The 12,654-nt window shown below is 41.8% G+C and overlaps 1 protein-coding gene across 1 annotated transcript in view; it reads right to left on the bottom strand.

Moving 5' to 3' along the window:
* Window positions 1-3,943: 3,943 nt before the first annotated feature.
* The window catches only part of LOC126100814 (fatty acyl-CoA reductase wat-like), a 205,536-nt gene continuing 196,825 nt past the window's right edge, over window positions 3,944-12,654 (bottom strand). The window contains exon 9 of the mRNA XM_049911447.1: window positions 3,944-4,663. Coding sequence (XP_049767404.1) covers window positions 4,570-4,663 — 94 coding nt within the window. The 3' untranslated portion in view covers window positions 3,944-4,569. The remainder of the gene's footprint in view (window positions 4,664-12,654) is intronic.

Genomic DNA, 12,654 nt, shown 5'->3' with positions numbered 1-12,654 from the left:
ACATTGCCACCAGTAACCAGTATTTCAGTTTCAAGCCGGCCGGTGTGGCCGAGCGGTTCTAGGCGCTTCAGTCTGGAACCGCGCGACCGCTACGGTCACAGGTTAGAATCCTGCCTCGGGCATGGATGTGTGTGATGTCCTTAGGTTAGTTAGGTTTAAGTAGTTCTAAGTTCTAGGGGACTGATGACCTCAGATGTTGAGTCCCATAGTGCTCAGAGCCATTTGAACCATTTTGCAGTTTCAAAGGCCGAAATCGTACTTCTCAGTGAAAGATTATCTCTCGAATTGTGCACCTACTGTGCACAGGTAGTAGGCTGTCTGTCTACACACCCTTGCAGATATCTTAGTTAGTAATTTAATGTGAAAATAGAAAGAATTGATACCACGATTAACACATTACCTCTTCCATTTTTTGAAAACAATGCGCACTACCAGAAATGTGTTTGTTTCGCAGTTTCCTTCAATGTTATATCTAGACAACGTTTTCCAGTTGGGAATCACGTTTAATATGGAGCTGTAGTGTCTATGTCATGGGCTTTAGGTAACGGATTCAGACCTTCGATGAAGAGGTTAACGCACGACGCTGTCGGCGATGTGGGAACTGTCTGGTTTGTATGCTAATGCTCGATTTCCGAGTGAACTGAAGGTTGATCGCTTGTGTTAGTTCCACTGTGGGTGTTGACACAGTCTGGCAGTGAATACATTTGAACTAGAGTTTCGGTTGCCGAAATTTCCTTGGAAATGCAAGCTGAGACTCGGGTAATCGGGTTAGAATCGATGAGTATAAAAATAGAAGTGCGCAGGCGCAATATCTTCGTACTGTAAAGGTGCGTTTACACCTACGCGCCTTCCGGCTATTCGTCGTGCGGGTGTACTCACTCCACACGCAAGTAGAGGCACGTGACTCCCTGCCTGCTACGGGGACATTCCTGCGCCCTCGTGCGCACAATTCAGAGGCATACACGATACACCGGTTTGCACCAGTGCATGAGCCTCCACGCCTCTTCGTGCAACGGCTGTATGCGCCTACTGCGCAAGCAAAGTGGCACAGGTGTAAAACCACCTCAGATCACTGCGTCTGCCTACCTCCCCCCCCCCCCCGCCCCCTCCCCCTCGCTCTCCCCACGATTGTGTGTGTGTGTGTGTGTGTGTGTGTGTGCGTTTGTGTGTGTGTGTGTGTGTGTGTGTGTGTGTGTGTGTGTGTGTGGAGGGGCGGGAGAGACCTAAATATAATTCAGCATTATTATTTCTTCATGGTTTCCGATAATGTTCTGAAAATCTGCGGTCTGGTACTCAAAACAAGATTCGGGAAAGTCTCCCACAGGGACAAATAATAAGAGAGCTAATTAAAACAAATTAAAAATCGTTACCGCACAAAAAGGCGTAGCATAGTGGTTAAAGATATAAGTACTTAAAGCACCAGAATATACGATACTTGGTGACACACCTGAAATGAAAAATACTGCAAAACACGAAAGAAAGTTTTAGGGAAATATTCTAGAAACAAACTTCTAAAGTAGAAATTGGGTGAAGAAGTAATCAAAGAAATCAAGTCGCATAACTAAGTCACACATCCATTCAGGATGCGGTGAATGTAAAACTTTTTGGTAACTTATGTAGAATGAGTATCGACAGAGCCACAAAGAATATTCTGAACTTACCTTTGACGATGGAGAAACTAAACAACTGTCAAACAGTAATTTACGAAGACCTAAACTGGCATTCATGAAGAAATCTGTCAAGATAGAACGAAATTTAGGGTGCGCAAGAGAACTGATGAAGACACACAGAGAATTAATAAAGATCTATCGGGAGGAAAAGAAGTTCTACGTAAGTTCACTTGGGAAAAAAGACGAACCATTCTAAATTATAAATATTAATACGTGCCAAGATTGTGGAGAATGAGACTGTTTTTCAACACTTACTATGGTGTAGGAAGTGATTACTACGATGGCTTTCACCGCGTTTAGCCTTAGAGACTGTGTAACGTAATGAGTTCAGAATAAAATGATAAATTATTTGCTTGCTAGCAGGGGTATGCAAACTAAGTATGTAGTGCAACGTTTGAGAGTGTACAGAAATAATATATTCCACAAGAAATTGTCGCAATTAACAGTGTGAATACATTTAAACTAGTTGGTCGTTAATACACTTCACAGAAGTAGCCAGTGATCTTTGGTACAGCATGTTAATGTCCCGTATATCTTGAGTGATTTAATATCCGTGGTATTTCACTTTCATCGATGGTATTTGCGAAACAAAATGTGTAATGAATGAATGAGTGCTGGCGTTGCTGTTTGCCGGAATTGCAGCTGAAAGGGATGGAGTTGTACTGAATTTCTGAGGAGAATTTTAATATATTGGATAGGCTTAGTTCCGATTACAGAAAGCATACTTTTATCACATACACCAGTATTTAAAAAAGTAAGACCTACAGCCACATGACAGAGAAAGTGAGCAACGGCGACTTGACAGTGAAGGGAGTTTCCTGCTGGATTTCATAGCTCATGCACACACAGACTGTGACCGCACATTTTTATATTTTCGATTCAGTTGTAGTTTGGCATGTAGTATTGTTGATTCGTTTATGGCCTGACGCTGATATGCTTATGAAGAATAATCGTAAACGGAGTCTACTCATCAATGATAGTTAAAGATGAAAACGCACTCTCCTTCAGTCGTACTGTAACCTCGTAATAACAAACGGCACGGAAACCTGTACGGCAACCAAAACAGGTCAACAACAAACTGCAAGCTGCGTAAGTGAACTTCTTACACACTATGGTCCAGAAAACTAGGAAGGACAGGACAAGAAATAGAAAAGAAACGGAAGAAACTGAAGTGTATACATGCATGAAAGAAAAATTGTCAATGTTCGAGAACTGTGGGTGACCAGCCTCGACGGAAGCAGATGTATTCGCAGATTGGGAATACCATTAGACATCAGCTGTACAATTTATTAGTGACACATGAAAATTTGCAGTGAACAAGGATTCAGATCAGGATTTGCCACGTAACGCGAGCGGTCGTCTTAACCACTTTGGCTACCCGTGCACGCTTCCCGGACTGATCCATACTTCCATATGTCACCGTGTCAACGTCCTTTTAGTGCTCGCACACTGTTATCTCCGCACAGGGAAAGGCATTACTGTTATCGTAGTTTTGGCCTGTTTTGGCATGTAATGCAATTTTGCAATGTCCATATAGTAGCACGTATGCATGTCTGAAAGACATTGTATAGTACTATACAGATATTGAAAAATTTTGTCAAGGGAAGAGTTTTGCACACATTTTAAATGTTTTAGCGCACAGCATTAACACCAGAGACTCGGCATTCCCTGTTAATACAGGTGTGATAAGGGTTACAAATTATCCGTCACATCGTCTTAAGAAAAGTTCATGAACAGTTCATAAGCAGTATCAACGTATCAGAATGAAATCTTCACTCTGCAGCGGAGTGTGCACTGATACGAACTTCGTGGAAGATTAAAACTGTGTGTCGGATCGAGACTCGAAATAGATGTTTGGAAGGTAGGAGACGAGATACTGGCGGAATTGAAGCTGTGAGAAAGGGTCGTGAGTCGTGCTTGGGTGGCTCAGTCGGTAGAGCACTTGCCCCGGAAAGGCAAAGGTCTCGAATTCGAGTCTCGGTCTGGCACGCAGTTTTAATCTGCCAGGAAGTTTCAGTATCAACGTGAGTTGTAACATCTCGTCAGTTGCTCTGCATGCTGCCTGTGTACGACAGTGAACCAAATCACCACGCTTACTTCTTTCGTGACAGACGGTAGCACGAGGCAGGTGGATCAAGGTTCAACACCCCGTTGACAAGGAGATAATGAGACATGTTGCCGAATTTATTGCGATAGGCCAACGTTCTGAGATGCATATCGTTTGTCAGACACCCTTGTTTGCCTTAGCATTTTTTAACATTATTAGCAAAATGGGAAACAACTGCAAGATGCTGTTTATTGAAGCTTTGTTCAAATATTCGGCACAGAAATAGAACAATTGTACAGAAGCACTTTCTCAGTGTGTGCGGCTAATGGCCTTATTCCAGGTTACAGAGAACAGCGACCAGGCTCTTAGCTACATTACGTTTTTATTTCACTCTCCAGAAATTGTTAGTTCGTGCACCTGGACACTTGCTGAACCACTTTCCTGAGACACACACACACACACACACACTGCGTTTGTTACTTTAATTAAAGTCTATTAAAAGTAGTGAATAAATAAGAAAACAAGCATTATGATGTCTTAGTTAAGTCAGGGCAAATGCGTATGTGTACACGAGGGACAGTAACTGTCTCTTCTTGTCGATGGTAAAAACGTGTGGTGAGTAGAAGGACGTCCGTGTCAACCGTTGTAGCGTCAGTTGTTTGTCCAAAGGCTGCAGTGTTGCACAGGCGTGTCGTCGAGCGCTGACAGGAGTCTACCAGAGAACGCCTTCACGGCAGTCGGTCTCCTTGACCATTGTGTGGTACGACCAAGCGTCGGTGGCTCGCCGCCATCTGGTCGTCTCCTCTACGGCTGCTCACAGTAGTCGGCCGAAGTAACAGCAGTGCCGTGACGTCACTGCCAGAACAGCGCCGCCAGCAGACGCCAGAGCAGCCACAGGAGGAGCGCCGTGGCCACTGCCCGTATTGCCCTGTCGACGCGCCTCAGCCTGCACAACAAGCAGACGACGAGTCAAGCACAGAATTGTAAAACTACCGTAGGCTGCCACAAGTAAGCGGAGACTACGGTAGTTCTTCTAGCAGCCTTGGTCACTGAAGAACGTACCCACGTTACTTGTACGTTAGGTGTGTTGCCTACCTATTAGGCTTTACCTCATATCTATTGCTTTCTTTATGCAGGCGATCAGTGTGTTACTAGATTCCCCTACAAACTGGAAACGGTAAACTGCCTAGAAAGAGACTGAGCATACAGGGTGGTCCATTGATCGTGACCGGGCCAAATATCTCACGAAATAAGCGTCAAACAAAAAAAACTACAAAGAACGAAACTTGTTTAGCTTGAAGGGGGAAACCAGATGGTGCTATGGTTGGCCCGCTACATGGCGCTGCAATAGGTCAAACGGATATCAACTGCGTTTTTTTAAAATAGGAACTCCCATTTTTTATTATTTATTCGTGTAGTACATAAAGAAATATGAATGTTTTAGTTGGACCACTTTTTTCGCTTTGTGATGGATGGCCCTGTAATAGTCACAAACGTATAAGTACGTGGTATCACGTAACATTCCGCCAGTGCGGACGGTATTTGCTTCGTCATACATCACCCGCATAAAAATGGACCGTTTACCAATTGCGGAAAAGGTCGATATCACGTTGATGTATGGCTATTGTCATCAAAGTGACCAACGGGCGTGTGCTATGTATGCTGCTCGGTATCCTGGACGACATCATCCAAGGGTCCGGACCGTTCGCAGGATAGTTACGTTATTTAAGAAAACAGGAAGTGTTCAGCCACATGTGAAACGTCAACCACGACTTGCAACAAATGATGATGCCCAAGTAGGTGAGATATTTGGCCTGGTCACTATCAATGGACCAACCTGTATATAAAGGGCCATGTAACCTACGCACCTTTTTATTCCACATTTTTATCCTCATGTCTTTTACTTAAAAACAGTATTTATAGCAAATTAGAAACTGTTATAGTTTTAATTCATATTTTGTTCCAAAACTGTTGATTTGTAACGTAGGGAAGTTGTAGCAGAAATTAAAAAAATCGGGTGTATCAAATAGTGCTATAAAATGCAACTCCCTAAACAATAAAGGAAATACATTAAACATCAATTCAATACTTCCTAGAGCTCATATAAAACATGCTTCTGTTATTCATAAAAAGCTTTCGCAGTTGTAAATAACTACAGGAAACTATTGACTTTGATCACGATGAAGAACGTTATGTTGAATAGAAAATAACAACAATAATTATATAGATTTTTGTTTGTGCATGTAAACAGTATCTTTATGAAAAGCAATTGCTTTGGTTACATAAAAGCGCACAAGTTACGCAATCAGCTAATTTTTTTATTACTTATATAATGCAATCTGTATTCTATTAGGCTGTAAAATATACACTGAATTAACACTGAATGATGTGCAGTTCTAATTATGTGCAAAACGAACAAACAAAATAACAAAGAGAAGTCGTAGGCTCCCGGTTCCTTTCTTACAAGTTCATTTGTATTTCTTTCCCTACCAATGTCACCAATACTGCCGGTAATTCCTACCATTTATTACGCAATTTGTGTGCTGTCAAAACTACCAAACCGTAGTTTGAGTAAAGCCCATTGTTAATCAAGCACAATCATTCCAACTGCGTATGCAACACGGTAGTGTACTTTCCCAACATTCAGTTGCAGTTTAGACTACAGATGATACAGAGTGCACATGACATCATTATAATGAAACCAATATCTCGATGATGGAACCTTGTGGAGTGTTAGGTTGCACAGAAATATATTGAAAGGAAGAAATACTGCAGTCTGCAGTAAAAGTTGTAAAAACACAAAATAAATTGCAAAAACGTTTTTCGAGATCAAGATCAATGGCCGAAGTGAAGCAACGATGTCGTTAGCAAGTCGATGCCAACCAACTCCTAATTAAGAATATTTATGAAATTGTATCTACAGGTTGCGAAATGAATGACAATAATAATATGCCTTATCAGGTTAACATAGATGTGAAAATTTATGAAATATTAACTACAAAGTCTTCCTTTATTTCTGTTTCGTCTTCAACTTCATAACTTTTTTTATGTAATATCATAACTGGAGACAGTTTCCCTTCTGATAATGTAGGAAGGAATTTGTAGGTACCTGCTTCGTAAAGAGAGAATTTTAACTCAAATAACTACACAAGCAATGCAGCAAACATGTCACAAAAACCTTAGGGGGTTATTGCCACGAGTTACAAGTGAAGACGCAGGTTGATCCTCCGATCTGAATCTCGACGAATGCAGTTTGAGAGAACATTAAAATCTAACTCACTATAGAAGTTTTATAAGTAACGCTGAATACACATATAAATTATTTACAATTTTTTTGTGGCAGTTTACTAATACACAGGGCTTTAAACCAGCTATCTTTAAGACTACGTTTTAGTTCATTATTTTATATTTTGATTTTATATGTATTTTAGGTTTTGTATTAAGATTCTTGATTTAATTTATTAATCTTCTAATAATGATAGAATTAGTATAGTTATTTGTATAAAAATTTTACCTTGTAAACTTCTTATAAGGAACTAGACAAAATTGATTTCCCCCTGTTTATCAAAAACATGTCCTCTCGAAAATATTTTGGGGTCTGGCCTGCTCACTGATCGAATTTTTAAAGAGCCGCGGCAGTCTGACAGTGCAAAGGTAGCATAATCATTAGTCTCTTAATTAGTGGCTGGAATGAATGGCTTGATGAGAAATCAACTGTCTCTTAATAAAGATTTTAATTTAATTTTTAAGTCAAAGGGCTTAAATTTTTCTTTAGGATGAAAAGACCCTATAGAGCTTAACATTTCACTTTTATATAGTTTTTTGTTGGTCTGTGTCGGCATATATAATACTGGCTTAAGCAAAAGTCACAAATGATAAATTCTTATTTTGTTAATAACTGCACATTATGGGCAGAAATAGATGTCATATCTTACAGAAGCACAATAAAAAATTTGACACATGTTATTGAGGAATCTTGAGAAAACTGAATGCTTCCTGACAGTTATGTAAACTGATGAGGAGGGGGGAGAAAGGGAAGGAAAGAGAAAGGACACCTCTTTTTCAAATGACAGATATATTACTATCATTCATTTTGTGACATTTAGATAGAATTTCGTAAACATTCTCAATTAGAAGGTAATTCGCATCAGCCTGCTACCAAACTGATATTTCATATCTGTGGATATGGTGAACTAAATATACTCAAAGGCAAACGAAAAAATTGATTCACTGAAGAACTATAATTCTTTCGTTTCAGAAAAGAAAGTGTTTCATACTGTTTGTCCTTCACATACTTCCACCTTGTCAAATGTAAGAACGATAACCACCGCATCAGTAGTGGAAATTACGTAGGAATTAGGTGAACTGTACTACTACTACAACTACTACTACTAGTACTACATATGTGTAATACTAATACACCCAGTAGTTAAAATTAAGACTTGATTTCAGCTATAAACCAGAAGAACTATAAGTGTGGGCTCCACTTCACTTAGTGCGAAATGACAGAAACTCGACATTTCGCGCTCTGTCACGTGACTAATATGTTCTTTTCAAGTCGTAACACAGTAGCGGTAGGGGTGTGCGTGGTGTATATAAAGGGTGTAACAAGTGCAGATATTTTTATAAGTGGTACTTTAATATGTACAAACATTACTGCGCTGGTTGTTTTTTCTCTGCATCGAACAGTCTTCCCACAGACGCCTCACATAATTTACCACCCGACATTTTCTGCACGGTTTTAGCTGCACCACTAAGAGGCCTGTCAGTACAGGCTAACCGTTTTGCGTCCTTGCATCCACGCTTCAGCACGTGACTCGCTGCTGAGCGGAAAATAAGCATTAACGGTTTGCTCTTGTCACAAGTATTTGGAGGTACTAACCAACCTAAAAACATGTTGCTTCTAATAGCTGTAATTATGAGTCTGAAAATGACATAAATACTGATGTAATGTTGTCGAAGACACTGTCATCAGTCATCAATAAAAATATCTGCATTTATACCAATTACTCCCTGTATATACGTCGTCGAAGAGTTGCTGCGCCCTCTCCTGGCCATGCGGATTTGCTGGGAGTCTGCGGCCAGTTTTCACTTTGGCGACCACCTACTGAGCGATGATCACCCGTCACACTTAAACAGATACAAAGTCGCTGAAAAGACAGCTCGACAAGGCTGACTGGACCTATCATCATCATTTTCATCACTCTTTCGTGAAGACCTGTTTTTTGTGCATTACACCATTCTGATACCCAATGTGAAGGGAAACGACCTGATAATAAGACCAGAGCAGGGCAGGGCAGTGGACATCGAATCCAGCAGAATATTCCAGATACCAGCCTCTGCGTAGATGCGGCTGTAGAATAGAGCCAATCAACGAGGGACGACGGAAGTTTGGTAAGTGAACCTGTTTACTTTTCTCTAGAGCCGTGGTTTTATCTGACTACCCCCTCAGTCCTGAAAGTTTTCGGACTGGATTGGTAAAACAAAGTGAAACGCTCAGATGCTGGTTTTAATGCTTCAGGCTTTGTACACAGCCTCCTCCCTGTCGGAAAAGTCTTTCCTTGGGATGTTGTTCAACTCGCGAGTGACATTGACTTGAATGTCGCGTGTGTCGTCAAAGCGGTGGCATTACCCGTGAATTTCTGCATTGTGTCGTTTTGTGGTAGGTTCATATTGATAATAATCAATCTCGTCACTCAGAAAAGAACTGCCCACGTTTTGTGTTTCAATCAAGTCGCGGCATACGTCCACAACACTTTTTTTTTTTTTTTTTTTTTTTTTTTTTTTTTTTTTTTTTTTTTTTTTTTGTGAGTCGGTTTGGCAGGGATCGAATGAAGGGTAGGGCCACGGGTCGTAATACATCTGAAGTGTAACGTCCACTGTTCAAAGTGCCGTCAATGCGAACAAGAGGTGAGCGAGACATGTAACCAATGGCACCCATACCATCGTGCTAGGTTATACGCCAGTATGGCGATGACGAAGACACGCTTCCAATGTGCGTTCACCGCGATGTCGCCAAAAACGGATGCGACCATGATGATGCTGTAAACAGAACCTGGATTCATCCGAAAAAATGACGTTTTGCCATTCGTGCACCCAGGTTCGTCGCTGAGTACACCATCGCAGGCGCTCCTGTCTGTGATGCACCCATAGTGTTCGCGCTGATAGTTCATGCTGCTGGAAACGTCGTCGATCTGTTCGTACAGATGGTTGTTGTCTTGCAAACGTCCCCATCTGTTGACTCAGGGATTGAGACGTGGCTGCACGATCCGTTACAGCCATGCGGATAAGATGCCTGTCATCTCGACTGCTAGTGATACGAGGCCCTTTGGAACCGGCACGGCGTTCCGTATTACCCTCCTGAACCCACCGATTCCATATTATGCTAACAGTCATTGGATCTCGACCAACGCGAGCAGCAATCTCGCGATACGATAAACCGCAATCGCGATAGGTTGCAATTCGAACTTTATCGAAGTCGGAAACGTGATGGTACGCATTTCTCCTCCTTACACGAGGCATCACACCACGTTTCACCAGGCAACGCCGGTCAACTGCTGTATGTGTATGAGAAATCGGTCGGAAACTTTCCTCACGTCAGCACCGCCACCGGCGCCAATCTTGTGTGAATGCTCTGAGAAGCTAATGATTTGCATATCACAGCATCTTCTTCCTGTCGGTTAAATTTCGCGTCTGTAGCACTTCATCTTCGTGATGTAGCAATTTTATTGGCCAGTACTGTAATAAAGAGAGGCTAGATTAATTCAGAGTAAGCTAGATATCAGAAATGACATTTACAGGAAAGGAGGCTGAAACGGATACCATTCAAGGATAATTAGTACTGAAAATTTATTGCAAGCTTGATTGCTTTACATTTAAAGAAAACTCCTGATAAGGATAGAGAAGAAAGAGATGTAGCTTAGTATAGAAGGAACTCGACTGGCTCTGAAAGCCAACCACTGCTCTCGTACGTCAAACATGCGTGTTCGAGTCCTGGTCCAGTACAGGGCTATAATGTGTGTCTGCTTGCTTCTGGCTGAGGTTGTGCCACGTGTGGCAGGCGGTGGTGCACGTGTCGACGGCGTACTCGCAGTGCCGCGAGCGGCTGGTGGAGGAGCGCGTCTACGAGGCGCCGCTAGCGCCGTCGCAGCTGCTCCACGTGGCGGACATGGCCGACGGCGACGGCGACGGAAAGGCGCCCGACAACAAGTGCGACGCCGACATCTCAGGAGACGCGTGAGTACTGCCTGGCACTCCGCAGCCCGCCTGCTCTAAGACTCGAGCGAGTTTCTTTATTTGTCCATATACGAGGGTCACTCCAAAAGAAATGCACACTATTTTTGTAAAAATACAGTTTTCATTCTGCATGTGTGAAAGTTTTACAGTGTGTAGATACATCCTTCCCGCTCGTTTTCAAACTTAGTTCAACCTCTTCTCGTGAGTGGCGCCGTCACAGCATCTCTTCAAGATGTCTGCTACACTTGACGTTCATCAGAAGCCACGTGCTGTCATAGAATTCCTGTGCTGTGAAAACGAGACAGTGGGAAACATCCACAATAGATTGAAAAAGGCGTATGGAGATGCTGCTGTCGATCGCAGTACAGTTAGTTGGTGGGCACATACGTGATGAAAGCGGGCACTGTAATATTGAGGATTGTCCTTGCAGCGGCAGGACTCGTACTGCACACACTCCAGACAATGTGCAGAGAGTTAACGAATTGGTGACTGCTGACAGGCGCATCACAGTGAACGAATTGTCACACTACGTTGGGACAGGGGAAGGAAGTGTTTGCAGAATACTGAAAGTGTTGGCGTTAAAAAAGGTTTGTGCCAGGTGGGTTCCCAACATGTTGACAGTGGCTCACAAAGAAACAAGAAAAACGGTATGCAGCGAACTTTTGGAACAGTACGAGAATGGTGGAGATGAATTTCTTGGAAGAATTGTGATAAGAGATGAAACATGACTCCATCATTTTTCACCAGGGACGAAGAGGCAATCAATGGTGTGTATAACGATATGTTTACGTAATGTGTATACATAAACATACAGTTATAAATGTCCCCGTTCGTAGTCGCTAATTATAACAAAATGTTTACTTTTGTGCTGTAACATATAGCTATAATCAACGGTGGAAATATATTTGCGAACGCCGACCGTGTGCGGCTGTCTCTTGTTGGATCGTCTGATCAGTCGGAAGTTGCATTGCAGAGGAGAGTAAATGCCTATTCAAAATATAATTATTTTTGGATAGCTCAACATGAATTTCCTAAGGGACCGTAGTTTATCATGCATTTACCAGTAGAATATGGCGCGGAGAAAATATTTCGCCGCATGCAACTTCCGTCCGATCTCGACGAAAGAATTCGTGACTATGAACTGTTTATTTGGCAGAAACATAAAATTAAATAACTTCGTGAAGGAGTGAGACATAGATTCTATACTAAATAAATAGTCCATACACCAGTTCCATTTAACTCTGAATTTATGGCAATTAATAGATGAACTTACACTGCAATGAAGTATGCCGTTTTGACTGGCACTTCTCTTCTCGTAATGAAAATAATTCCTTTGACGTTTTCACATACTCGTCGCACAATAAATCTGCTGCTATGCAGTATTGCACTTTTAGTATCGCACTTTTACTTTACACTAAATTAATATTATTTTTAACAATAATAATACGGCGGTAAGACAAGCGCGTCCGACACAAGTTACAAGAGACAAGAGAAAAAGAGTAACTGAGTAACTGTTAATCGAGAATATCTCGTACATCAAAAGAATGTGTAAAAGTGTTCGTCTTCTGTCCGTTTTTCGCACCGTCGTTTTCAAAGTCAGTAACTCAGTACATCTCTGACGGTGCTTCGACAATAAACACGTTACGTCACAGGTCGTTCACCTTTTACATTCTCACAACATTATTTGCTAGCTGTAGCTGT

This window comes from Schistocerca cancellata, chromosome 9 (assembly GCF_023864275.1).
Source record: "Schistocerca cancellata isolate TAMUIC-IGC-003103 chromosome 9, iqSchCanc2.1, whole genome shotgun sequence".
NCBI lineage: Eukaryota > Metazoa > Arthropoda > Insecta > Orthoptera > Acrididae > Schistocerca > Schistocerca cancellata.
Note: the sequence above shows the minus strand (reverse complement) of the source record. Positions and strands in the feature narration are given on the sequence as shown.